General features: G+C 44.8%; 10 protein-coding genes across 10 annotated transcripts; 5 read left to right on the top strand and 5 right to left on the bottom strand.

Moving 5' to 3' along the window:
* Positions 1 to 42: 42 nt before the first annotated feature.
* Positions 43 to 1,608, bottom strand: JR316_0007192 (uncharacterized protein; the record flags this gene model as incomplete). Its single annotated transcript, XM_047892935.1, has 6 exons — positions 43 to 66; positions 104 to 247; positions 307 to 486; positions 548 to 766; positions 822 to 1,390; positions 1,446 to 1,608. The coding sequence occupies 6 exons, from the start codon at positions 1,606 to 1,608 to the stop codon at positions 43 to 45; spliced, it is 1,299 nt and encodes a 432-aa protein (XP_047748217.1).
* A 731-nt stretch (positions 1,609 to 2,339) lies between these two features.
* Positions 2,340 to 5,308, top strand: JR316_0007193 (Midasin; the record flags this gene model as incomplete). Its single annotated transcript, XM_047892936.1, has 3 exons — positions 2,340 to 2,365; positions 2,658 to 3,713; positions 3,763 to 5,308. The coding sequence occupies 3 exons, from the start codon at positions 2,340 to 2,342 to the stop codon at positions 5,306 to 5,308; spliced, it is 2,628 nt and encodes an 875-aa protein (XP_047748218.1).
* A 424-nt stretch (positions 5,309 to 5,732) lies between these two features.
* On the top strand, positions 5,733 to 7,914 carry JR316_0007194 (putative pyrophosphatase; the record flags this gene model as incomplete). Its single annotated transcript, XM_047892937.1, has 11 exons — positions 5,733 to 6,091; positions 6,151 to 6,255; positions 6,365 to 6,382; positions 6,433 to 6,472; positions 6,523 to 6,609; positions 6,670 to 6,719; positions 6,788 to 6,845; positions 6,897 to 6,981; positions 7,044 to 7,105; positions 7,160 to 7,585; positions 7,639 to 7,914. 11 exons carry the CDS (start codon positions 5,733 to 5,735, stop codon positions 7,912 to 7,914), a joined length of 1,566 nt encoding a protein of 521 aa, XP_047748219.1.
* Positions 7,915 to 8,360: 446 nt separating this feature from the next.
* Positions 8,361 to 9,355, bottom strand: JR316_0007195 (SH3 domain-containing protein; the record flags this gene model as incomplete). Its single annotated transcript, XM_047892938.1, has 4 exons — positions 8,361 to 8,617; positions 8,677 to 9,009; positions 9,064 to 9,129; positions 9,184 to 9,355. The coding sequence occupies 4 exons, from the start codon at positions 9,353 to 9,355 to the stop codon at positions 8,361 to 8,363; spliced, it is 828 nt and encodes a 275-aa protein (XP_047748220.1).
* A 383-nt stretch (positions 9,356 to 9,738) lies between these two features.
* JR316_0007196 (Glucoamylase) lies at positions 9,739 to 11,965 on the bottom strand (the record flags this gene model as incomplete). The annotated part of the gene is made up of 9 exons (XM_047892939.1): positions 9,739 to 9,884; positions 9,940 to 10,035; positions 10,093 to 10,555; positions 10,619 to 10,894; positions 10,951 to 11,110; positions 11,165 to 11,309; positions 11,366 to 11,376; positions 11,435 to 11,537; positions 11,779 to 11,965. 9 exons carry the CDS (start codon positions 11,963 to 11,965, stop codon positions 9,739 to 9,741), a joined length of 1,587 nt encoding a protein of 528 aa, XP_047748221.1.
* A 1,174-nt stretch (positions 11,966 to 13,139) lies between these two features.
* Positions 13,140 to 15,485, bottom strand: JR316_0007197 (Glucoamylase; the record flags this gene model as incomplete). The annotated part of the gene is made up of 9 exons (XM_047892940.1): positions 13,140 to 13,285; positions 13,340 to 13,435; positions 13,489 to 13,951; positions 14,005 to 14,283; positions 14,340 to 14,499; positions 14,551 to 14,706; positions 14,767 to 14,934; positions 14,990 to 15,087; positions 15,144 to 15,485. 9 exons carry the CDS (start codon positions 15,483 to 15,485, stop codon positions 13,140 to 13,142), a joined length of 1,908 nt encoding a protein of 635 aa, XP_047748222.1.
* Positions 15,486 to 17,768: 2,283 nt separating this feature from the next.
* On the top strand, positions 17,769 to 19,326 carry JR316_0007198 (putative RING finger protein C57A7.09; the record flags this gene model as incomplete). Its single annotated transcript, XM_047892941.1, has 5 exons — positions 17,769 to 17,967; positions 18,038 to 18,352; positions 18,409 to 18,565; positions 18,618 to 19,092; positions 19,147 to 19,326. 5 exons carry the CDS (start codon positions 17,769 to 17,771, stop codon positions 19,324 to 19,326), a joined length of 1,326 nt encoding a protein of 441 aa, XP_047748223.1.
* Positions 19,327 to 20,912: 1,586 nt separating this feature from the next.
* On the top strand, positions 20,913 to 22,409 carry JR316_0007199 (uncharacterized protein; the record flags this gene model as incomplete). Its single annotated transcript, XM_047892942.1, has 7 exons — positions 20,913 to 20,949; positions 21,007 to 21,192; positions 21,244 to 21,308; positions 21,360 to 21,816; positions 21,871 to 21,931; positions 21,996 to 22,305; positions 22,377 to 22,409. The coding sequence occupies 7 exons, from the start codon at positions 20,913 to 20,915 to the stop codon at positions 22,407 to 22,409; spliced, it is 1,149 nt and encodes a 382-aa protein (XP_047748224.1).
* A 595-nt stretch (positions 22,410 to 23,004) lies between these two features.
* On the top strand, positions 23,005 to 24,113 carry JR316_0007200 (Heme oxygenase 1; the record flags this gene model as incomplete). Its single annotated transcript, XM_047892943.1, has 4 exons — positions 23,005 to 23,141; positions 23,232 to 23,707; positions 23,765 to 23,944; positions 23,998 to 24,113. 4 exons carry the CDS (start codon positions 23,005 to 23,007, stop codon positions 24,111 to 24,113), a joined length of 909 nt encoding a protein of 302 aa, XP_047748225.1.
* Positions 24,114 to 24,465: 352 nt separating this feature from the next.
* Positions 24,466 to 26,556, bottom strand: JR316_0007201 (putative aspartic-type endopeptidase CTSD; the record flags this gene model as incomplete). The annotated part of the gene is made up of 8 exons (XM_047892944.1): positions 24,466 to 25,070; positions 25,124 to 25,190; positions 25,241 to 25,466; positions 25,528 to 25,654; positions 25,707 to 26,027; positions 26,079 to 26,138; positions 26,189 to 26,289; positions 26,342 to 26,556. 8 exons carry the CDS (start codon positions 26,554 to 26,556, stop codon positions 24,466 to 24,468), a joined length of 1,722 nt encoding a protein of 573 aa, XP_047748226.1.
* Between the last annotated feature and the right edge of the window lie 139 nt (positions 26,557 to 26,695).

Below are 26,695 nucleotides of genomic sequence, written 5' to 3' on the forward strand. Positions count from 1 at the left end.
CAACAGTTTCATTTACTATAACAATTATATTGAAGTAAACTATTACTTACTGCTCTTCATAATCCGCTGATAAAATCAAAATAAAGAAGAATAGCCACCGGACAATGTTGTCTGCACACTGTGCATAGTATCCTGTTGTGGCATATTCTTGAACGGACTTAAGAATTTCGTGGAATCCTTTGTGCCAAACAATACGCTTGAAGTTTACAAAAATTTTCTTTCCTGACTCGCCAGCATCTTCATCAACCTAGAAATCCATATTTGGAGTTTAATACTAAAAAAATTTATAACATTTAGAATGCTTACAATAGGCAGCCATCCAACTAGGATTCCCCCACCAATACCATCACTGTTTCGAAGATTTGCTGGAAGATTTGCACAGCGAGCAAGCACTGGATATGCCTTTGCAGTACCAAAGGTGGATAGCCGAGTTTTGTCTGCATATAGGATAATAAAAAATGGTAATGCACCATTGGGAAGAAGGTTCTAAAGCAGAGTAGGATGATAAGTATTCTACATTTGTAAAAAGAAAAATATATACATCTACCTGGATGCTCCACCATTCATTTGCAGTCCATGGTTCTCCAATCAACCGGTCTCGTTTACCGTCATTTTGTTTATAATGCCTTTCAGCAATCCAATGAAACTGTGAAAGTAGAGAAGGATTCTGAAGAAGACTATTGCACCACTCAATTAGTGGCCGGATATACACTTCATACCCAATTTCATCATTTTGGTATGGTACAAGATATTCCTTTTTCTGGAACTGTACTCCATAGTATTAGTTAGTACAACTACAAAATAGAAAAAATATTACGCACTCCAGTTGAACGGTAGCTACGAGCAAGCTCCCAGGTCTTCTCAAGCTCTGATACACTGTCAATTGTAAACTGCTCTGGCTTTTCTTTGATTCTGTCAATAAGGGTTAATAAAATCTGCTTTTGCTGCCTATTCATATGTGAGCTAAGTGCAAGTTCTGCCACTTCGAAGTCAAGACGTGTCCTAAATGGATGCCACGGGTTGGTACTGGTAGAATGGGGTGTTGGTGACGTTTGATAGGAATTTGGATTATATTGGTGTGTAGGAATGAATTTTGGTGGCATATTTGCACTTGGATGAAATTCAATGCAGATTTGATGTGGAAGCGGTGGGGGCAAATGATTATTTGAAATTTCATCAAGCATTTGAAGTATAGAGGATTGATTTGTGACTGGCTCAATTGAATCTTCCGGCTCCATTGAAAGGGAAATATGATGACCATTTAGAGAATCCTGTGTCTCCATTTGAGCCATATCTATAGCAGAATAAGAAGCGGTTGTAGAATCCTCATTTGGTATAGCTGGAGAGTGGCTAATAGCAGCATTTAAAATTGATGTATAATGTAGAGAGTCTGTATGAGTTTTGAATGGTAAATGTCAATAATTAGATTATACACTATGACATACTATTTTCATAAACCCTATTTGCAAAATCTCCAAAAGCATTCTGTGCATCCAGACTTGGTGTTTTGCCACTACATGATCGGATATGTTGAGCAATGCCTTGGATGCTAAACATCTTGTTGCATATTGGGCACAATTGGTCCTTTGGCTGGCGGCGGTTAGCCATGTCTTTGAAAGTAAAGAAGATATCAGAAAGAGGAGCAGATAAAGAATTAAATATGATCCAACTGCTTTTATACTATTTTACCAGCATCTAATATAGAGTGTGCTGGAGATTATTCGTCTCATAGGCCCTAGTTTCATCATTCTGCTGCGCTACATCACTAAGCTACCATAATCAGTTCATCAATTTAGTCTGCCAGAACATGTATTCTAGTAACCATCTATCAAAATATGTCATAGTATCCAGCACAAAGGTCTTTAAGAGGTTAAAGATTCTCATTGTTGATGATTAAGGCAGTACTACCATAGTTGTACAGTGCAATATGCATGCAACATACAACAATCAACACCGAGTTACAATGCATCAACTTATGAGATATCAGTCAAATCATTCTTTCCCATGTATCATGTTCAAAATTAGTCTCTCTTCGTGTGGAATTACTGATTATCCACCGTACCCTAGATTATTTACCTTTGTAGATAGCATGTGCTACATAAACAGTTACTTTGGTGAAGACGTAGACGATGTATGTGATTTTCTTCTAAGTCCACTGTGTCGCGTGATCCATGTGACATTCTTCTCACGGCCGTGACCCTTTGCTTACTTGTGCTCTATGGCGCACAAACTGCAGGGATATTGACACAGCACTAAAAGTACATAAAATAAAGTGTAAATGATCCACAATGACGTAGAAAATTGTCCAATTTGATATATCTATACTGACCATCCCTTGAATGCCTGACAACTTTGCACTTGCTGTGTATGTGTGTGACGTTAGTCACAGTCAAGTTGTAAGGCCTCGTATGGTTGTAATATGGATCAACTTCAACTTCAGTAGGTTTCTTACGGTAGCTTGTACATTTAGCACTCACATTTTCTCAAAATAAATACGCATTTGGTCCTCTAAATACATTCTATAAATCATTTTCATTTGCCCCTCTTTACAAGTGAGTGACACATGACTTCTATATTTATCTAATCCAACGCAAGGCAAAAGTCGGCATTCTAAGAGAGCCGAATCACATTAGAAGCCAAATTTTGGCCTAATCTAGGCCCCATCATTGTAAGGCTATCCCGAAATTTCCGACAGTAAGCAAGGAAATCGAGGATGAAAGCCAAATCGAGGGTCTCAAAGGCGAGGAAGAGCAGAAGGCACCTGAAGGTGATCATGAGGACGGCGACGCTATTGAGATGGATAACGACTTCGGCGGCAAGTTGGAGGATGTACCTGATCCTGCTTCAGACAAAGAAGACGATCGCGACGACAAGGACGACGGAAGCGAGCATGATATCGATGAAACTTTAGGTGATCTAAATGATTTAGATACTGATGCTGTCGACGAGAAAATGTGGGGTGACGAAAAAGGCCCTGAAGGTACCGGCGACAAAGATGAGAAGACAGATAAAGATCATTCGAAAGAGCAGGCAGGTCCCTCCGAGGTTGTTGCTAAAGAGGGCAAAGAACAGAAGAAGTCCCAGGACCAGGAGAGCGATCATCAGCCAGAACCGGAACCGCAAGCGCCGTTGGAAGACCATGAAGAACATCTTGAAGATGCAGGGAACGACGAACCCTCAGATCCCGATGTGAACGGTGGAAAAATGGATGACTATGTACAGGATGCCGAGACACTTGAATTACCTGACGACATGGATTTGGGGTTAGATGGGGGTGAAAAAGAAGGCGAGGACGATTTAACTAAAGATGACGATCCTATGGATGGTGACGATGAAGGACTGCCTGATGATAATGTGACTGAGGGGCTTGAGGATTTTTCCATGGATGACAAAACAACGAATACACCTTCAGCCGATGTTTCAAAAGAAGATGATTCAGAACGGAACGATGATAATGACATGTTCTCGGAGGCACCCCAAGGTGTGGATGATGATGAGGCCAACCGGGAAGAGGGAGAAGATGAGGAAGCGGATGAAAAAGTAGAGGCCGTCGCTCGACCCGACATCTCTCATGACGGCGGAATGGCAGACCCAGGCGACATCGCTAATCCTGAGGCTGGGGAAAACTCATCTACTGGGGAAACAGGGACATCTCAAGGTGGTTTGGGTCAAGCTGCTTCAAAGAACGAAGAAAAGTCCGCTAATGTTGACGGGTACGATCAATTTTGTACTATCGATTGAATTTCACTAACATTCGTGTAGATCCTTGGAAGCCACGCAACTTTCGGAAAGCGTGCCTGAAGATAATGGCGGCACGGGATCTGCGTCGTCTGGTGTTCAACAAGGCCAAAAGGAATCGCAGAACAAATCAAGACCCATTCCAAATCCTTTACGCAGTCTGGGAGACGCCCTCAAGGAGATCCAACAACGATTTGATGAAATTCTCAATTCTGAATCAATGGATGCTCCCCGAGATAAAATGGGCGAATCAAACGCCAAGTCTCAGGTTGAATACCTCCTTCCTGAAGATATTGATGACGAGATGCAGGCGTTGGGTCCGGCTGGGGAAGAACAAGTTGCGAAGTTGGATCAGCTCACTATCGTGGACGACAACATGGAAGTTGAGGAACCGCCTTTTTCTATGGATGTGGAGCCACCGTTGGTGCCTGAGGTACATGATCAGAGTATTCATCAGTCACCTATTGAGGAACAAGAGCCGACTGCTACTGGACGGGAGCACGGAAAGGACGTAGAAGGTGCCATCTTAAAAATAGGTGCAACTCAAGCCGAAGTGTCTGCTGTTCACGACCCATCTTTGCCAAAGGTGGACGATATTCATGATGAAGACGAGCTTATTGAAACCCAACTTCGTCAATGGAGAGCTGCTGACTACCCTGAAGATGGAGCGGAGAAGATTTGGCGTCTATATGAATCTCTTACTCATGATCTTGCTTACACTTTGTGCGAACAACTTCGCCTCATCCTTGAACCAACCTTGGCCACCCGACTGAAGGGCGATTATCGGACCGGAAAACGGCTCAATATGAAGAAAGTCATTTCTTACATCGCCAGTGACTACACCAAGGACAAAATCTGGTTACGTCGCACGAAGCCAAGTCAGCGAGAATATCAAGTGCTCATATCCATTGATGATTCTCGTTCAATGGCAGAATCCCATTCAGTTCATCTCGCCTATCAAACGTTAGCTTTGATTTCCAAAGCCCTGAGCCGTCTAGAATCTGGAGACGTGGCAATTGCAAAGTTTGGCGAAACTGTTGATCTGCTCCATGGTTTTGACGAAGGCCCTTTCTCAGATCAAGCAGGGACAAAAGTTATCAACGCCTTCCGGTTCACACAGAAGGCCACCAATGTTTTGTCTCTGCTGCAATTAACTTTGAAAGTCCTTGAAAGTGCAAGAGAACGAAAAGCAATGAGTTCCGCTTCAGCCGCTGACTTGTGGCAACTTCAAATTATTATCTCCGATGGAATGTGTCAAGATCACGAAAAACTACGCACTATGTTGCGGAAGGCTGAAGAACAACGGGTTATGATCGTTTTCATCATCCTAGACTCACTTCAAGGGACAAAAACTGAGCCGGGTTCTTCAAAAGGTGCAACTCATGGGTCGATTCTGTCCATGGACAAAGCAGAGTTCAAAATGGTCGAAGGAAGAATGGAGCTCCAACTGCAAAAATACTTGGATTCATTCCCCTTCGAGTACTACGTCGTTCTTCGGGAGGTGGAAGCTTTGCCTGACGTTCTAGCCGGAACATTAAAACAATTCTTCGAGCGCATCTCTGAGGAATAGTTGACTTGCACACAAGGGGTCCTATCCAATGCCTGGTAATATATTGTGAAAATCTTGTTGTGGTACGTTGTACGACTCGGAGTAGTATACATAAAAGTAATGTATAATATTTGTACAGTAGGTTTAATTCATCTTATCGCAAACTCAAAATGTATTTGAGTTTAAGGGTACTATTTGCATAATTGTCCGATAACGAGGCCAGCAACTTGCAGATTCTGACACAATGCGATTACGTAATAGTAAGTTCGGACACAAATCGGCTGCTTTAAATATAAAACACACTCGCTTACTACTTCACCTATTCGTAGATGATAGAGGAAGCAACCTCTGGAAGTCATTTTTAGCCAATCCTCCGTACTCTTGCTCCACGACGACTTTCAGGCGTTCCTCAGATTTATTCCTAAAGCTTAAGTCTCCGAAGTCCATGTCTGCTTCGACGAGTTCTTCACCTACACCGAAGAACAAGACCTTTTCGCCCAAGGACGCTGAGGTCGAGGAAAGAAAGGGCCTTCTTATTGATGCGGACGAAAACTTGGATGACCACGATGAATACTTTGAAGATGACATCCCAACGACTCGGTCCTCTTGGTCGCGGAGAAAGATTACGACGACAGCCATTGTGATAATTGGGCTACTGGTGACTGGGGCGCTGGCTCGTACCGTTCTGTTTGGTAGTCCTGGAAGAATGACGAACCATTCTGCTTTTTCTGGAGAAGAGCTGCGTTCCAATGGCACGGCCTTGTTCAAACGAACCGTCGTCGTCGTCTCCATTGACGGGTTAAGGTATGTCATGATGGTAATAATGGTAATTATGTTTTAACTCTTTTTAAAATGGACCACAGGGCAGACTATCTGGACCGAGGTTTCACACCTCATTTACTTGCACTCAGCAAAAAGGGTCTTCGAGCTAAATCCATGAAACCTATATTTCCAGTAAGTCGCGCATAGTTTACAGAGCAATTATATTCACTCTCAATCACCGGCAGACTTTAACATTTCCGTGAGTCAATGTTTGAGTAAAGGTACCTTTTCTCATCTACTCTATGTAACATAAAGTAATCATTGGGCTATAATGTATGTCACTTCCGTCTATTCATGTTAATCTGTTATTGAAGGTAACACAGGACTGGTTTGCATGCCGAATCTCATGGAATAGTAGCAAATGTGACGAACCGTTTGTCTGTATATTTGGCTCAGCTGATATATCTAGTTAGAACTTCTGGGATCCAGTTACTGGGGAAGAATTCCATTACAATCAAATTAAATCTGCCTGGATTTCATCCTGGTGGTTTGGAGAACCTGTGAAAAACCATCCCTCTGATTTTTACACTGACATTCACTGACTGTACAATATACCTTAGATGTGGGAAACCGCTGAGAAGGCGGGCGTGACGGCAGCTAATCTGATGTGGTGGGTACAAAATTTTACCCCCCCCCCCCTCCCCCCCCCTTCCTTTGCCTTGAATGACCTCAAAATAGGCCCGGTCCCCCAAAAACCACATCTGGATCCTCCGCAACATATTTTGTCCCCTGGAAAGTAAGAAAAACAATCTACAGTATGCTGGTCATTTCATCGAATCTTTCGTAGGACAAAGTTCCCCTTGAAGACAAACTGAAGCAAATTCTAAACTGGATTGATCTTCCTCTTGATAAGAGACCACAGCTGATATTGGGTAAGTCGGAAACATAAACACTTAATTTGAGTATATCTTTACATTTTTTGACACTATTTCAGCCTATGAACCTTCTCTTGACCAAGCGGGTCATGCAACAGGTCCATATTCTGAGCGGGTTAACGTAAGAACAGAGTTTCATCATAGGATAGGCAACTTGATCAATTTCCATTCTCAGCATACCCTTGTACAAGTGGACGTTTTTGCAAAGGAGCTTCATGACTCCATCGCCGCTCGCAATCTAACCGATATAGTCGACATCGTTTTTGTTAGTGACCACGGCATGACAGATACCAGTAATCCTGAGCCAGTATATATGGATGACATTTTAGGCAAGGAAGGGATCGCTGCTATCGCTCACGAGGATGGCTGGCCATCAATGGGCCTTCGGTTCCATGAGCACGCTAATTTGTCGAAGCACCTCGACGCACTTTTAAAGGCTTCAGATAATAATCCGGAGAAGTTTGACGTCTATACCCACGAAACTATGCCCGAGAGATACCATTTTGCGAACAATGAACGCATTGCTCCCATATATGTCGTACCAAAGATTGGATATATTCTAACAACACATGCAGAAGGCAATACTGGCATGAGCAAAGGGGTGCGTCAAAGTAACTCTCGAAAGGTTTTTCTCCTGATCATCAATATTACCAGAATCACGGATACGACAACGAAGAAGTTTCGATGCAGGCTATGTTTGTCGCTCATGGGCCATTCTCTCACCAGGCTAAAGCACAGCACCAGCGACGATCAAAAATCGCGCATCTATCTTCTCGAGCTCATGAAGGTTGGCACTCGACTTCGGACGACACGTATATCATGAATACTTTCCAGAATGTTGAAATCTATAATCTGGTGATGAAACTTCTGGGTATTGAGAACATTGCTAATAACAATGGCACGCTCGGCTTCTGGGATCAATATCTATGATCTACATAGTAGCTTTATATTGCGTTGATTGCATATTTATGTTATCCGTTTTGTGGGCAATTATAGACCTTTAATGGATATACTTTCAGCACATATCGTCTGAGTGGCATAAGTAATCTGTATCGGATGGAAAGCCCCACTGATTTAATGGATGCCTCTCTCTGACTTAGAGCAAGTGAACATGCAAAATAAAGGCATTGACACATTATGTTTTCCGTTGTCTATTCTGTACTCGCCCAATTATGCTGGTTGGGGCAAGGTCAATGCGCTCGGGAACTTCTTGAATTACTGTATGCTTTGAGATTTATATGATATAACCCATATGTTTCCGTAAGTCTGAAAGCATATAAAATAGCCAAAGAGAAAAGAGTCAACACTACTACACATTCAAGGAGATTCAAAGTGCGAGAAAAGCACGACGACAAGAGATATCGCATCTTGGTCGATCAATGACCATGATCAGCATCGAAAACCATGTGATTGTCGTGAATTGGTGAAGGGACATAAGCAGCCTCAGGCAAACCACTCTCATCGAGACCCTCGGCCGCTTCGATGATCTCATATAATCTTGAAGCAACTTCGGGAGGAGGTACACGTCCACCAAGAATGTCCTTGGCGGGTACTGGAGATCCATAGAAATCACGGTTGGCATCTTTCCTTTCGATAAGGACTGTCCCTTCAAGTGACAGACCAGCGAACAAGCCTAGGATGCATTTAATCTCCCCGTCAAAGATTTAAGCAAAATATACCTAGCACACGCACCTTTCGACTTTGAGTACGAGAACATGGGGGCAGGGTGCGCTAACGATGCCTGCACACTTCCCCCTGTTCCTATAGGCCCGGCACTAGCACTAATGTTTCCGCCAATAGTAACGTTGCCTCCCATCGAAAATGCGCGTACAGCATCTTCACTGTTCAACACAATCACAAAGTCGGTGATATCTGCGCCTATCTGTAAACCCCATCCCACACCCCCTGTCGCGATACATGATGGCGCAGACCAAGATCCATCAGGTAGGCGGGCTATGACAAGACCGGATCCTGCTTTCCCTGAGAATACAAATCCGGCTTTAACGACTTGGAACACTGCCAGGCCTGATATCCAAGACATATTCAGAAAAAAGACTGTGGAAATAGTCGAATACTCACCTCGTGCCCTTTGCAAAACTGCCTTCGGGATGGCATTGAGCGCTGACTCGGGCCTTTCAGGATCAGCTACACTTTTGAAATCAGTGTGCATAATGGTATATCTACAGGTCAGAAACTCACCGAGGAAGCTGTCTAAGATGTTGGCTGCTTTCTCTGCTTCACCCGGTAGTGAAAAGGTCTGGACAAATTCTCGAGATCCTGAAGCTACTTTGGTCGTGCTAGATTGAACAAATGCCGTGGCTTGCATCCCAGCCTTCTGTGCGCCCTTACGGAATTTATCAAGCATCGACATGGTGGAGGAAGAGATAAGCAAATTCGACTACGGACAGTGTTAGGAACAAAAGCAAAGGAACCTGTAAGCGCTACTTTACTCGGCATCCAATGTATTTATCCTTACGTCATCGCTTTCTGACTCCTTGACACCGACTTTGACATGATACCAAAATGGAATAACTTCTCCACACCGGTACCATATAAAGAACTTAAAAAATCGACATTTATTCGCAGTCACTTTCAAGGCTTAAGGATTCTTGGTGGATACATAAGTCAGGCACTGCTAATCATACAGAATAGATCGAGACAAAACAAAGTTTATTGAAAGAACATTTGTTTGCTGGATACGGAGAATTTTGAAGAATAAATTGGGAATGAACCTTGGTTCGCACATCCAGCTTTTTACCGCCATGAATCGTGGGTAACAAGGGTTCCATTTGCAGGCGTGCTCTGTATGTTGTTGGGGTCAGATTGCCACGTAACGGCGCCGTTTATTTTGCGGATGTACTTGTACTCGAAGTTGGTGTTTGCAGGGAGGGTTAGTGTGACTGGACCAACCAGATGTGAGGGAAAGTGGCCACAAAATTTAACACAAACACTTACTGCTCCATGTAGGGTAATTGGCAGGAGAAAGAGGCAAAGCAGTATCAGGACTCCATCCCTCGAGGGCGTCAATCGATCCTGTGATGAAGATGTTTTCTGTGCATGTAACAAATAAGCTTCAAGATTGCGCGGCATGGATATAAATCGACTTACCGCCATCTACTGTTGTGGCTATCACATTGAAAGTCACCTGAACTGTTGGACCAGGATTTGGCTTGCACACGGTAGGGACCTTCAAGCCCTTAGCACCCCAGCTGGCGGGAATGGCCCCTCTGCGAGCAGCAAAGGCAGTCAAAGTAGCAGCATAACTCCACGTCAGGTCCGCGGCGCTTGCAGGTACGCCAGTATTTCTATCAAACTGCTCGGCGAGCGCGCCATTCGAAGGTGTGTACTTAGCATTGACAGCAATAAAACCATCAGCAAAGTCCTTGACAGCTTTGACGAGTGTGGTGTAGGTAGATGAAGATGATCGATAAGTGCCTTGTTTCACCGAAGGAGAGAATTGACGGAAGAAAGCAAGGGAGGTCGGAGTCACGGTCAAGGAACTTTGTTTCTTCCACACAATTAAAGCGTCGTAGAGTTGCTCGGCGACGGCAGCGGTGGTCAAATACCACGGCTATTGAAAAATAGAATGTCAGACTTCATCAAAAACTGCGCAAAAGAGTGTGTTATATCTTACGTTGCCATCATAGTAGACGTCTTCAGTATAACGACCTGTTGCAACGGCAGATGTAGCAGGGATGCCTTTGTTGATCGCATATTCTGTACGGAAAGCGTCAACATACACCTTCAGGTTCGACAAAGCTTTGTCCGAGCAAGGTTGGAGTGTGTTCGCATCACAACCAGCCTCTGGATCAAAGTTGTGAATAGACGCAAGGATAGTATTTGCGTCAATGCCGGATCGTCCACCCCTGGTGTTTGCAGTTACATAACCACTGACAGGGTTCCAATAAGTCTAAGAAATTTGTGAGTCAATACTATAATGATATAGAAAACGGGAAGAAAACAGACTTGTAGGAAGCACAGAATATTGTCAGCCTGTTTCCTATATTCAGCAACAACAGACTTTTGGCCAATTTTTGCTGCAAGTTCGGCACCCTCTCGAAGAGCACGATGTTGGGCGGCTGAGGTGAAGTAAGAGCTAGAAGAGACCTCTTCCCAAAGATCGAAACTAATTAAAGCAAGTTTTATCAATATGTCGATGTTATTGAAAATATATGCGTACGCTGATGCATTCCAGAAAGTGGCAGTATAATCAAGATCGAGCTTCAAAACTGGCCATATTTTTGACTTCACAAAGCTGCTGTTGGAGGTTTTGATGAGCCACTCAGCATACGTGGTCAAAGCAGTTGCGCGTAAAGCCGGTCCATCTAGAAATTGAGGATGGTAAGAAATATTTCATCGTGAGCTGAGGAAATGTTTTTACCGCGTTGTGGCCTATTATATTTAGGTCAGAGAAGGATTAAGGAGTGTTATATCGGAGTAATTTAATCACCTTCCCCATGAACCAGTGAAAGCAGAACCATCGATGTTAAACTTAGGTTCACCGAGACCACCAGTAGAGACCGTTCCACTAGGATTGGTCACTTGCTGAAGAGCTGTTTGAGCAACAAGATAGTCGTCAATGATCTTCCTATAAGACCTGTCCTCGCCTCTGGTATACCTATAGAGACCAGCGATGTCAGCGAGCTTTCCCGTCATGTTACAGATTTGGATCATACGTGTCAACAATGTTCTTGAGCACAAGTGCAGCGTCACGCGTCCATGTGTACAAGTAGTCGGGGTCGACGGTACTAGGGCTTGCAATGACCAAGCCAGCCTAATGACGCAGATTAGTACCTTTAAGAATTGGGAGAAAATATGGATGTGCCTTCGCGCCAGATGACTTGGATCCGTCAGGACCAATGTTGGCGAGCAACCCTGCCTTTGCTATAGGACCTTGAGTCGCAATGTATTTCTCGACTACGCTCGATTGCGCGATCACAGCCGAAATGCAGCACAAAGAAGTCAGAAGATAAAAGCGCATCCTTGCTGATTGGAAGACCCAGTCAAAACCACACCGTATTTATACATCTTAGGTCAACCTCGCACTTTGTGGACGTCATGTCCAGGATGGCAACTGCCACTCAGACCTTTCCATCCTTTCCATCTTTAATTCTAAATAGAAGCACATGGGTACGTGCAGAGGTACTCTGGGCAGTTCGGAGCAAGCGGTCGAAATCAAGGACGTGCAATTTTCTGGTCTTTTGGTACTTTCGGCGACAGAGGAATTGTTCTCTACCCATTGCGCATGACCCAATCTTGACCAGCCCGGCCGCCTAGCCTTCAAACTCCTTCAAACCGCGTTCTGGCATCAGTCGCTAATTAGTGTCCTACAACACATGACAGATATCGATGAGCTACCTGAACCTGCCGATTACGAGTGTCCTTCTAAAAGCCTAAAGCGGTGGTCAAACGTTGATGATGTACTGCACCCGCGTTGGATACCGTTTCGTCGGACATAAGGTATGTAATTCCAAGAAACCAAGAAATTAAAGCCACGCTAGCAAACCGAGGAACATTCAGGAAGAAGAGGAGGAAATAGAGTGCAGGGTCGGACATGGTCCCTGATGGGTGTTCCGGGAGTCATTGCACAAGATTTTGCCATGTGGGGCACACGCGGGGGATCGATCAACCCCACACGCCCATTTATCGATATCCCCATTTGGTATCACACCATCCAAATTGGACACTGTTGGACTCACTGCCAGTTCTCAGCCGCTTTCACGCCCCATTGTAGAACTAGTGTTACTTATTGGCTTCAACATCAAAGCTTGTTCTCAAAGATATAATTTCTCCAAAGTTCGTTCATTCGAGGGAATGAGGTGCAAGGGATATGTAATATAGCCATTGGCGAAAATCCGATTATAGCCTACCCAAACAACCTGGGGCTCATAAAATGATGGACTCGGAGACAGCAGAGGATGGCCTTGGGTGGAAACGCTCCGTAGTGCATCATACCAAAATGTATAATAAAATTGGTTTGAATTTAAGTGTGTATATTTTAAATACTAAAAGGACGAAAGGATACAGATCATACGGCTACAATTGGGACTACCGAGAAAATGTAATAGGCTACACTGATAAACTAGATAGTAACTTCGCTTTCAGAGAAATTTATTGAAGGGTCAGACCGCTCAGCACGCGCTAAAACCCATAACTTAGCGCCAGTTCTCGTTGATAACATAAGTTCCAGAGGCAGGGATGGTGTAAGCGTTGTTGGGATCGGATTGCCAAGTAACTTGTCCATTGGCCTTGCGAATGAATTTGAATTGGATGGCAGTGTTTGCAGGGATGGGCAAGGTGACTTGATGAATGTCAGAGTTAGGGAATAGATTTACACGTTTAGATGATTACTCACCACTCCAAGTGGGATAGTTAGCGGCCGAAAGAAGGACGGCATGATCAGGGTTCCAGTTCTTGAGGGCATCTACGGAGCCAGTGATATAGATGTTCTCTGTGACAGGAATGAGAAACTAAAAAGAAGCAAATCGTAAAACATTTACGAACCTCCGTAGAAGGTAGTGGCCCGGACATTGAAAGTGACTTGAACAGAGCCAGCGCCACCACTGCCGCAGCTAGCAGTTGGAGAAAGCCCCTTGGCGCCCCAGCTAGCGGGGGTGATACCGTCGCGAGCATGGAAAGCGGCCAAAATGGCTGAGTAACTCCAAGTCAAATGAGTGGCACTGGTGGGAGCCCCAGTGTTCCTGATGAATTGTTCGGCCAATGAACCATCGGCGGGGGTATACTTGGCAACAACATCAATGAATCCATCGGCAAAGTCTTTAACAGCGGTAATGAGAGTGGAAAACGTGCTTGAGGATTTGCTGTAAGTGCCGACAGCCACAGAGGGAGAGAATTGCCTGAAGAATGGCAAGGAGATAGGGGTGACTTCCAAAGATCCTTGCTTGTTCCACACAATGAGAGCATCGTAAAGTTGTTCAGCGACGACAGTAGTGGTAAGGTACCATGGCTAAATATAACAATGAATAAGAACAGATAGAAGCCTTTTTTTGAATAACTCACGTTTCCGTTGTAATAAACATCCTCAGTATAACGGCCAGTAGCAACGGCAGCGTTGGAAGCAATGCCGTTGTTAATGGGATAGATACCGGAGCGGAAAGCATCGACATAAACCTTCAAGCTTGAGAGCGCCTTGTCGGAGCATGGCTGGAAGGTCACCGAATCACATCCTGCCTCAGGGTCAAAGTTGTGCACCGAAGCCAAGGCAGTATTCGCGTCCTTGCCAGAGCGGCCACCGCCAGTGTTGGAGGTCATAAAACCTTGCGACGGGTTCCAATATGACTAAGATACGACTAGTTGGTAATCGGAAAAATCGTAAAAAGCAATGTGATAATTACCTGCAAGAAGCAGAGCACGTTATCGGCCTCTTTAGTGTAAGCAGAGACAACCGAAGTTTGTCCAATGCGAGCAGCCAGCGCTGCACCTTCACGAAGGGCGCGGTGCTGAGAAGCAGAGGTGAAGTAAGAGCTTGACGAGACTTCTTCCCAAAGATCGAAACTAAATACAATACATGAGTGTTTATAAAGCAGTGTCACGCAAAAATATTACCCTGTGAGATTCCAGGTGGCAGCGGTGTAGTCGAGATCGGTTTTGATGATGGGCCACAACGTATTGGTGACAAAAGTGTTGTTGGACTGGGAAAGCAACCAATTGGCATACGTGATTATGGCTGTCGCGCGGAGGGCAGGGCCATCACGTTGGGGACTATGATAAAAGAGGCAAATCAGAATAATGCACTGAGCTGGGTTGGAAAGATCACTTTACCGTCCCCATTCTCCAGTGTATGCGGTAAGGTCAACGTTAAATTTCGGTTCGCCGAGACCACCGGTGGTGATGCTACCACTGGGATTCGACACCTTTTGTTGAATAATTTGCGATGAGATGTAGTTGTCAATAGTTGTCCTGAGGCTACTGTCATCTCCACGGGTAAACCTTGATATACTCAGTCAGATTAACGGCATGGCTATGGTGAATGTAGAAGACTTACTCGTCGATAAGACCCTTGATGACAAGAGAGGCATCACGCGTCCAGGTGAAGAAGTAGGGAGGATTTTGCTTGCTGGGGCTAGCAATGATCACACCAGGCTGACATAAAAGTGAGCAGGAGACAATGGGCGCGCTATAATTCGTGAAACGCTTACACTTGCGCCAGCAGCTCTGGATCCTGAAGGTCCGATGTTGGCAAGAATCCCTGCTTTGGCAATGGGTTTCTCTTTGGCGATGTACGACTCGACGTTCGACTGAGCAAAGACAGTCGCGCAAAAGGCGAAAGCAGTGAGGATAGCTGTGCGCATTTTGACTTCAGGGAAATTGTTCAAAGTCCTGAGGATGCCAATCCAGAGTGCAACTGCCTGGTCTTTATACTCGTTCAAATGGTCCTCATAAAGTTTCTTTGCATAAATTTGAAACTCGGTTGGTAGCGGGCACAAGCAGAACGCGACGGATATTGACAGTATAACTCCGAAAAGAACTTTCGATCGCATGGTGAATGGAGCTGCGATTAATAGAAGACCGGGGTGGACAGAATGTACCATATTGGCCAGGCGAAATAACCGTCTTGGCTGTTGGTCGCGTTGGTCAACTGACCGTGCAGACGGAGTGGAAAGGGTCGTAAAAATTTAGAGGCGAAAATTCGTCGATACAGCAGTCGCAAATAAGAAATTCGTCAAAGGAACTATGGGTGACAAGCTTCTATCGATTAAGACCCCGGAAGTGAACCAGGGAGCGTAGTAAATCGTAATGTGGGTGTTAATAATTCGTCTGCTCATCCCACAACTGCCTTTAAACCCAGAAGGCTGGTGTGGTTCAGGCAAGAAATTTAATTCGCGCGAAGTTGTGCGGAGGTAAACATAGAGTCAATCAAACGGTGAAGGGAGACGATGTGCAAGGATATAAAGCAATAGGATATGAAGGCGAAGTTATTTGCAAGTTGTATTGTCAGTCGTATGCATGCAAGGGGCCGTGACATTGATGGTAAGCATGGTCACGTAGATTACCCACTTCACGTGATGCGTAAATTTGTGACTTCACGAAGTTCGTTCCCGTTCAGTGCGAGGGCTCCCAAATCTCTTCAAGTCTAAAGCTTCAAGCTTCAAGTTCCCTCTATGTAACTGGTCTTTTAGGGTATTCTATGGCAACTGCACAAAGTTTTTCAATAACCTTCAGGACCTTTCAGAACCTCCAGATCCTTGGAGCTTTCGGGCTCAATGACATGACACAGTCCGGAACTAACAACCACGTTTCTGCAATTATTCGCTCACGCGCGCGAGGACGGATATCCCATTCTTTTCGGCCTCTTTTCTTGTATGGTCAAAAAATCTCATTGGACTTTGTATCATATTTCTGCTGTTCTGATGCCCTTTCTATTGGTCCTAATTTCCGTCCGTTTTTCGCATTGATATAACCTCCGATTTGTCTGGACGAGGTACTGGCTACGCATTCGTGGTGTCCGAAGCCTCCGAAATCCTAGAATGGACACCCTTGGACATCCTGGCCTTGCCGCGGATGCAGTCAAAACTCAAAAACTTAGACGGTCCCTCGGGCACAGATACTATAAACAAACCTTGTTTACAAGCGAGTTTCTCCATTTGCCAAAACGTGGCACTGATTGCACTGAATACGCCCTTTCTGTAGACTGTAGAGTCTCAGGGCAATTCCACTCTCAATATCTCGTCATGCTTGCCGATGCTATGCAATGACATCGTCGCCATGTGCCCACTGATCTTAATAACTGGCGAGATTCACTCAAGGCGCTGCTTCTTTTATTGGATTATAGACTGTTACCCTGCAATACTTGTTTGCAACCGGCAGTACACTGCAGTACACCTAACCCCCCCTGGTTTGCTTGTTTTGACACCAAACTTTTTGTTCAACTAGGCTTCAAAAGTTGCAGAGCTTATTACAAAAAATTAGTTTCGGAGGCATGTCAAAGGCTAGGTCTCAGACTAAACTCCCCACAACCCCATCATGTGGGGTACCCCGTATCCATTCGGTATTGGTTGGCCCCGCGATCTACTCCGAATGGAATTCTGCTGATACACGGTGTTGACCTATAGATCCCTCTGTTACGAATTTCTGATAGAAAACCTTTTACACATGTGAAATTGACTTGTAGATACCATGATATTACCATTTAGAACCTGAGACTCTCTGGGAGCAATACGGGATCTGCGGAATTGTGAAGCAAGTATTTTGTAAACACGCGCCGTGTTGCGGTCGTTCTCGCATGTTTACTGTTCAAACAGCCTTGTCAATCAAATAATATCTTTTTGGACGATATGTGTATCGTCCAACTTTTTTCAAAATTTCTTTCACTGTTCATGGTAATGAAATGTACCATTGAGTTAAGTAGATCACCAATATGAATCATATCATCACACAACGACTTTTCCAAAGGGTCCATTGGGGTCCAGCAAAGAGCTTGCTAATGCTTTTACGTTTGAAGTTGCAATTTCTCAAAAATCTGAAGCATTCGCTTACAGCCTTTCTCTCAACAAAACTTTGCAACCATTTCAGTGCGCATATAGCGATGGGCAGCGGATCGAAAACAGGTCTTCCAAATGATTAAATGAAAATTCCCATGGCGGTAAGTGTAGCTTGAAATGTAAACTTGTTTCGCGTCTGAATGTCAGACCAGTCAGGTGAAGATGTTGCCAAATATATTCAATGTTGTTACCCCACGTGGCTTCGAGGTTTGCCCTTGGCATGCTTGCCTAACATGTCGAGCACTCCTAGTACTTTCATTCACTATCCGCCATTGATGCAACATGGTTTTTGGGCTGCTGTGCCTCTTCTACATAAGCGCGCTGCTTTTCTTGACAATAGCATCGCCCGTGGAATTGGGCTCGGATCTCAAATTTGAAGCAAAGTCAGACCGTACTTGGCTGTGGGGTTGGGCCTGGGGTACGGAGAGCACCGTCTCTGTCGTTGATCGCACTCCCGCTGTGTCTTTTCCCTCAAGGCCAGGTGAGCCATTCTCTGAGATGTACTGCGTTGTGAAATATGGGTTTAAATAGCGGACCTCAATTCCTTTTAGCGGCTTTCGGGGCAGAGATTAATGATCCGCTTCTGGGATATGTTATTCCATTGTCATCATTCACTACACCATGTCGAGCATCTTTAAATGCGTCAGATATTACTTTGCCTTTCAATTCTGGATGTCCCGACCTTTGCCTTAACGGCTCTGAACGCCCCACCGAGACATGGATTGCACTTGTACAAAGGGGCAAGTGTGAGTTTGTTAAGAAGGTTCGCGAAGCACAAAGGCTCGGTGCGAAAGCAGTAGTTGTCGGTGGAGAGGATCCAGAGATTTCTGGTTTTCCAGACACCCTGGTTAACATGTACAGTCCGGGTAAGATCAAACCATTCGTTTTCTGGTCGAATAACCATTTAAGACCTATCCAATAGAAGATTCTTCAGATATCAAGATATCAGCCACCTACATCAAGTATACAGACTACAAAGAGCTTTTCTCCCTTATATCACATTCAAATACGACACACTCTGGCTTGCGTACACTGTCGCTCCTTATTACAGCAGAGTATTCCGCATGGGAATGGTATTCGTGCGTCCCTTTATATAAATAGAAAAAATGACTTGACTCAGACCTTTGGTAGGCCCATCATAACCTTCATTATAATTCTTTTGTTGCCTTCAGCTTTGACTTTTATTACGCTCCTCATCCACAGAATCCGTGCTGCTAGAGCTGCCCAACGCGATCGTGCTCCGGAAGATGTCGTTAGGAATCTTCCGTGGCGCGTTTGGACCGGCAGCGGATGGGAGAAGCATGAGGGCGGGGAGGATGCAAACGCTTTTCCTGACGTCACCCCTTCTTCCGCCGACCTTGAAGAAGTAGTTGTATCCAAAGACAGATCAACCCCTGAGACGACTGCTGGACCTCCTATTGAGGAAAATGCATCCACATCCCTCCCTGCTATACCCCCTGACAACCAGCCTTGGTTTGAGACACAAGTAGAATGTGCTATCTGTCTTTCAGAATTTGCTAAAGGTGACAAAGTTCGAGTATTACCCTGTCATCACATATTCCACCTTCATGAGGTGGACGAATGGCTTATACAGAGAAAAAAACTGGTCCGTTGTTTTGTCTTATTCTTGCTTTTTTGTCGTTTCACTTGTCTTTTTTAGTGTCCTGTGTGTAAGGCGGATGTCACTCAACCCAAACCAGAATCTCCTACCACCACCACCCATCCGTCTGATAACGACCAAAGTCAAAGCGAGCAACCTCAATCGCTCCGACCCACGCCAACTGCTGATGCCACAGAACGAACCCCTTTGCTTACGACCCGTCCCGAGGAACATAATTGATATATGAGGTTGATTTTGACGCCGTTTATTAAGACCCTACACGTACCTAATGTAATTATCATCCCTCTTTTCTTTGTGGCTTTTATGCAGACAGTGTATTACATCTAGCTATCTATACCTAAAACAAAAACGAAGTCTGGTATTCAAATATGCCAGAGTATATTGACCTTCAACACTTCCGATGACGGATCGATTTTGTTTTTAGCCTGAACTCGTGTAAATCAAGCTTTGGCGAAACTATTCTTTCCAAAATAAGATACTACGGCCAACTGATCGTGACAGTGTTTGCACAATGGATACTGTAGAAGTTGTTGCTCCATCCGATCGCGAGTCATGGAAGAGAGCGTCCTAAATGACTATCTCACCGAGCTAGCCAAAGTAAATGGCTTATGGCATTATGATACTGATAAGAACAATCTAGCGAAATCTAGCGACAGTTTTCCCAACTCGAGGCAATACCAGATCTTATCTTATCAGACCAGTCGCTCTGATGGCTTCCACGTGGCTTTGACAATCCATCACCTGATCGTACTCTTGAGTCTTATTGTTTTCGATGGGCGGTGTTGTTTCTTTCAAGTTTCCTTATCCATGCTCGTTCATCATATTCTCAGTTTCTTCTATGGTCGTCCTCTCTTACTCATCGGACCGGCTCTGCTACATTCCCGTCTCTCTTTCCACTCTATCTCACCTAACAACAAATAAAATATCGGTAGCAAATTCTCTGGTCAATAGAAACGACACTTACCTTCATGTCTGTCGGTGGAACAGTTCCTCACAGTCCCCGGAAGATGTCTCTTTTTATCTATGAAGTCCGAGCAATTCTCAAAGCCTCATTTGTCACAGCAACGAGCAAAAATAAGTCCGGCACCGGAGTTGCCTGCATGTGGGTGTGTGGGGTGGCAATTGAGTTGCTCATTGGAAGGACGCCATCCTTTCAGCACAAAGAAATCTTCTCTCTTCGTTAGCGAGGCCCTATTCTGCTGAATTGCTGCTTAATTCAAGTTTATTCGACTATCTTCGAAAGCTTTCCGTCCCCTGATACGGGATTTTTTCTGAGTCTTTGCTGTCGAGCCCGGACGGCTATGACATGAATAACAATAAGCCCAGGAACCACCGCCCAATTTATTTCCTCAAACAATAAACCATCAAATGTTAGGTCAGAACAAGTTGGGTGAGTAGGCCTAATGCCGCAAGTCACACCTTACCTCGCGTTTGGTCCTCGTCTTATTGTCTTTCGATCCCAGATTGCTTCTTTTGCCTCTCGCTGAAATGCAGGTTTTGATCCAAATTCAACTATTTTCTCCCGAAATGAGGGCACTTTCCTCGTGGGGTCAAACTTTATTGGCAGTCGACTCAATCATGCTTCTATTTCAAGTTTTGACCTCTTCTCCGTACATGGTCCATCGTTCGGAAAGGATCTCATTGTTGATACTTCCAACTCTTCATTGTCTTTGGGAAACATAAAGTCCAGCTCGCGTACACTCTTGTTTTTCTTTCCTGATTCCAGTCATTCCCATCTGACATCCATCGCACTTGTTACATTTCACGGCTCGTGGGGAGCCAGTAAACGGTGTGCCTGCTTAGCCATGTCGAGAAAATCACAATCACAAAAAAAGAGACATAGTACGCTTGCTTGCGCCCCTGATCGTCTGGTGTATTGCTAAAATTCTCTCTTTATAGCCAAACCATGCAAATTTTTTCAGTATAACAAGTGTCCTCATACAGCTGATGTGTGCGATTTCGCCCACGTCATCGTAAATCCAGTCATTTCATTCCCCATCGACACCAACTCAGCATATTGCCGCTACTATTATGCAGGACACTGTGCAAACGGAACGCTTTGTAGATTTCGACACGGACTTGAAGGTGAAATACCTGCTACCGCTCTTCCTCGTCTTGTGTCTGATGGGTAAATAGCGCCGGCCGTTCCATTTGATCCTGCAGCAGGAACACCTGATTGGTCTAGCTCTTCTATAGATGCGGTACGTTATTCTGTAGTTCCTCCTGCATTACCTCCGTTGAATTACGCACAGACAATCCTAAAAAGCCCTCCAGTTACTGCAACTTATGCATCTTTTGCTCATAGTTGGCCGTACTCTTCTATGAGTCCCACTATTTCTCCTCCCCCCGTTTCCCCACTTGGAAATTCTTCGTTTTCGTTCTCTGCTCGTTCTCGTGACTCCATCGACACGGTTTCAACTGCGATTTCAAGCTCGAGCCTGGGATCTGACGAAATTGTAACTGATGATCCACAATACCAGGAGCATCATCATTCACATCAATCGCAGGTTCGTGTTGCGGATGATTCACCGGTTATTCACGTCCCCCCATTTCTCCCAATGCCGTACATCAATTCGGCCGGTGGCCTCACCCCAACGCACGGATATGATTTTACGTACAATGCAATGCCAGATAATATAAAAGCGAATACTCCTTTTAAATCGAGAAGTTCCAAGTCGTCGCTGAAGAACAAGTCACTCAAATACAAAAGTTAGCACTTTCCTATGTTCTATACACGGCGTATCTGATAATGAACTTGATTAGCAAAGCCATGCAAATTCTTCCCAACGGAGCGGGGATGTCCTAACGGAAATGCATGCACGTTGTGAGTTGAAGTTTTCCAACTGGACACAATCCTTTCGGAAACTGAAAATCTTATGTTACTCAAGTATACATGATGAGCCGAGTCCCAGAGTCCCGACGCCTCCTGCAACCAAATCGGCCTCGGCGAAGGAAGATGGTGAAGTGCGGAAAAACTTTGTTCCCATTCCATGGCGTGTAATTGGAGGTGGCGTGCGTGTAGGTATTCAGAGAAACGAAGACGAAGACGATCCTGAATCTGACTCTGATGATGCCTACTATCCTCCGGAACCGCCACTGTCAAAGAAACCCGCCCCGATAAAGTCAGATACGACATATCGGCCAAGGTCGAATTCAATCCCATCGACTCCTAGCATTACACAAGTCAAAGTGGATCACGTAGGTTCTTTCTGGTCTTTGTATCTTTTCGACAGGGTTTTCTAACATTTCCATCTCTTCATCAATTACAGTTGTTCTCCGCAGAGTCTCCAGGAGGGTTGTAACTACCCTGGTCTCGATCGCATACCGGCCTCGGCCAACCTTTACGACTGTTTTCATTAACTCCATGTTGCTCACGACCCCTTCGACTTTCTCTCTCGCAACATCAGAGTACTTTTTGACTGAAGGAATAACTAACTCTTGTATTACTACACGGACTGCCTAAACATCGAATGCAGTACATAGACTAATCATATTCAAGCAATACATATTGTCCATTATCTTAGCAGTTGCGCAGTATGTATGTAGAGAAAGAAATCTAGACGGCATAGCCACAATCAAATTGCAGTGTCATGGGATTGAATGAATATTATCAGATTAGATGCTGTACACCGGAACAGGTTCTAACCATCTCCGACTTGGTTGTCTCTTGCGGTATGATTGACGTTGCTTGAGAAGAGCAAGCCATTAAAAGCAATGATGTGTCGTTGTATTGCTGGCCAGGTAGTTGTTCTCGGCGCATTGCTTCAAATTTAAACCAATCTGAGTGACTCCATTTGCCGTAAGTTGCTGCAGCACGCCATCCGTTGCAGGGAGTCCTTTTATTTATCAGTGATCTTACTTTCTTTTTCTTCCATCCACCTCCCTTCCCCCATAACTATGCCGAACATCGACTACTCGAAGCCACTTGCTACTCTTCTTAGAGAAAGCACCCATGAAGCTCATGACCAGGTTGCTATGAGCCAAGGTGCAAAGCTTCTGCTTAGTGGCGGATTGTCTAAGGAGGACTATACTCGGTATTTAATGATGCTCTGGCATGTATACGAGTAAGGCGACTTTCATTCGATTTATCTGGGACCGTTAACCATTTTTTTACTCGTTTTCAGCGTACTCGAACGGGCGCTGGAGCGCCATGCTACCAATCAATCTCTTGAGCCGACACACAATCCGGCTCTTCTAGCTCGGGCACCTTCATTGTCTGCCGACATCTCGCACCTCCTTCAAGTCGATGAGGGCTCATGGAAAGACCACCCCATTCATGTACAACTTCTCTCTGCATCCCTTTCCCCCCTGGACGCGTACTTGAGGCGCTTAGAGGAGCTGTCAAAGTCAAGTGACCCATCTGCCCTTTTGGCGCACTCGTACGTAAGGTACCTCGGGGATCTGAGTGGTGGCCAGGTTATTCGCCACACTCTGGCAAAAGCGTACGGTCTTGATGAAAGTACCGGATTAGGCCTATCTTTCTACGCTTTCAAGGAATTGCGGTCATCGAAGCCTGCTAATCAGGGAGAAATGAAGCGGATCAAGGAGTGGTTCCGAGAAGGGATGAACACTGCTGGTGAACGTGGCGTTGAGATCAAAAGTGAGGATCGTTAATTATGGATTGCGCATTGAATGAGCTAATTTCATTTCCTTATAGCCGCTGTTGTAGAGGAGGCAAATACAGCCTTCAAGCTCAATGCAGGGCTCTTTGAACTTCTCGACCGAGACTGGAAAGTGGAGTCAATAGAGAAGGCCAAGACACATGTCGTCTTCGACGCCACACAGCCAACAGAGAAGGCATATCCCCTCTCAACAGTTGTCGCTGTTATCGCTGCTGGTACGGAGCTTCTTTGTTTTTGTGAAAATATCTATAGTAACAATATTATCTAGTCTGCCTTTCCCACTTTGTACTTACCGTTGGAGGGTTCACGGGCGACAAGGGATATGAGAAACTTCTGTCCATCGAGCAATGGTTTGCTTCAATATGGCAGCAGACCTCTCAGTGAACCTAGATAGATTATAGACAGGTTTCACCTTTTGCATTTCTCCTCCTTAACGATAACCAACGGTTTATGTGCATATATGTATTGCCTATATCAGTAAATGTCCTTCCTATATACAATCAACGTTACGACTAGCTGACGGTTGACGAATGTACAATAAATCCAACTTCATGCATAATAAAAGTTGTCGCTCAGCGGGTGAAAATTTCTTCTAAAAAGTGCGTAACCAGGCAAAATAAAAAATGGATCAAAACCAGAAGGGTTTAGCATCCATCGCTATACGATAAACGAGAGCAATCCAGTACTCCGTATCAAGAGTCCGTACATAGAGAAAGTTGTGGTTTAAGCTTTGCAGTTAAACTTGATGATGTCCTTGGTGGTATCCTTGCTGACTTTGGCGATAGCCTTCTTGTCCATTGGGGTATGCAGGATAAGAAGGGTACGACGGGGACGGCGTGTGGGCCTGCTGCTGTTTCGAATATCCATAAGGAGCAGACAGATCTGCAGTACTTCGCTGGGCTTCTAGCGGGACGTATGATTCCCTAGCAGTTTTCTTCGAGAAGAACGCCTTGAACCCTTTCTTGTCTCCTGTACTGCCTATGCCACCATCTGATTTCTTACCCCTTTTTCTGCAACAACATTTCCAGATGCACAGGCCGACTGTAAGAATCACAAACGCCAGACAACCCACGAAGATATACGGCCAGCGACTCAGGATCATTTCCTGATATTTCTTCTTCTTTTCCTCTGCAGACACGGGAGAATGCACGGTCTCATTTGCAGGAAGGATCGACCACCGGGGGTCAGAGATGGTGTCGTTACCTCCTAAACGCACTGTGACAAAGTCTTTGCGGGCGGCGACGGGGTCGACAGTAGACATCAATTGCATATACGGTTTGTCCTGATCACCTGACGTTCCAATCCATTTTCCGAAGTCCAGAAGAGCATATGTGCTTCGCACTGAATTGTAAATTGAGTTATGTCGTGCCAGAGGGTGAAACCATAAAACGTACAAAAGCTCATGCCCAAGATCATATCGTAATGTCCAAGTATGCTGAATGCAGACGTGATAGGTTGGAACTTCAAGGCTTTAGCAAAAAGGCAAACTAGTAAATGGAAATTGCACATACAGATCCGATGCAGACTTTCTTGCCAGTACTATCAACTTGAGCGAAATTATCATCAACAACATCCAAAGGATGAATGGGGTAATTAACGCCCCCAAAGTTGAAGGAAATGTTAAGGTATTGACCGCAGGGAAGCAGCCAATATTCGTGTGTTGTATCATAGAATGCACCACGAACGCGTCCGTAAATAGCATCTGATACGTCGCGAGGAACTTGAGAAAATGTAAACCTGTTATAACATGGTGCTTTGGTTTAATGACAGAAAAATAGAAAGTCGAGACAATACTAACCCACTGTCGATGACAGCAACATATTGGCCATTGGGAGCTTTAGGCACTATAGATTTCATTCGGATGGGTTGTCCGTCAGGTCCAATGATACCCTGATCTTTATCTGTCAAAGCCTGCCAATGTTGATCTGTGGGCAAAGAATTATGCACTATCCAGGAATAGCGTAATTTCAGACTTACCAGCTTTCAATATCCTGTTCACGGTCTCAACGTCAAGTTTGGGCATTTTCGTGATATCTTGGAATTTTGGAACGAGTTCAGATATTGTGAATTGACCAGTAAAATCTTCGCCTGGGTCGTTCTTCCTGTCAAGAAGGATGGTGATGTAGTTGTCTGTTGAACGATTGCTTTCGAATACATTTTGAAGGAACGTATTTCCAGCAGTGGTTTTCTTCAAATTCTTGTAGATTACGCTGCCCTGATTTGGGCCTAATCCAAGGAGGCCATCGTACCCTTGGGTGTGAATATCGGCAGTAAAGGTGCTAGTATCATTGACCCATACTGTATTCACCATTGAGAATGAATTCAAATTCAGTCCCTATTCAAACGTACGCATAGCTTGCTCTGACACAGTCAGGTCGCCCATTGAAACTTGTGTAGTCTGAATGTGACCTGTAATGATGGTCATGAATGAAGCACTTCGAAAGAGATGAACTACGCACCAGAAGCCTTTCCCACTGCGTATGCTAAAGTAACAGATTTTCCAGTGTCCTTCATTTGCGATGTTGGCGCTGAGTCGGCAAAGTGGACCCATAGGTCTGAACTGTTCAATCTAAGTAACATACAACGACAGTCAGTAGACGTGATGAACCCACCTTCCCGTGTCCATGAGGATTGGCATAGTCTTGCCAGCGACAGTCATATTCGTAACATATTGCGCGTTTCCAATATTGCCTAACGCATAGGGAGATCGGCGTCTTGAAGAGGGATTGACTCCATTTCCTACGCGAACTTGAAAAGGGAAAATGTAGGCATGCACAGGATTGTCGAAGATGGTCAGTAGCAAAGAAAGTGGTATCAAAGAGCGCATTCGGACAGGAAACAGATATTAGGGAAAAAAGAGCGGAAAAGACAGCAGATGCGACGACGACGATAACAAAACAAAACGAGAGGAGGGTTGGTAGAGTTTAGAATTGGGCTGAATGGACTAGTAACCCAGCTCATAGCTT

This window comes from Psilocybe cubensis, chromosome 6, assembly GCF_017499595.1.
Source record: "Psilocybe cubensis strain MGC-MH-2018 chromosome 6, whole genome shotgun sequence".
Lineage (NCBI taxonomy): Eukaryota > Fungi > Basidiomycota > Agaricomycetes > Agaricales > Agrocybaceae > Psilocybe > Psilocybe cubensis.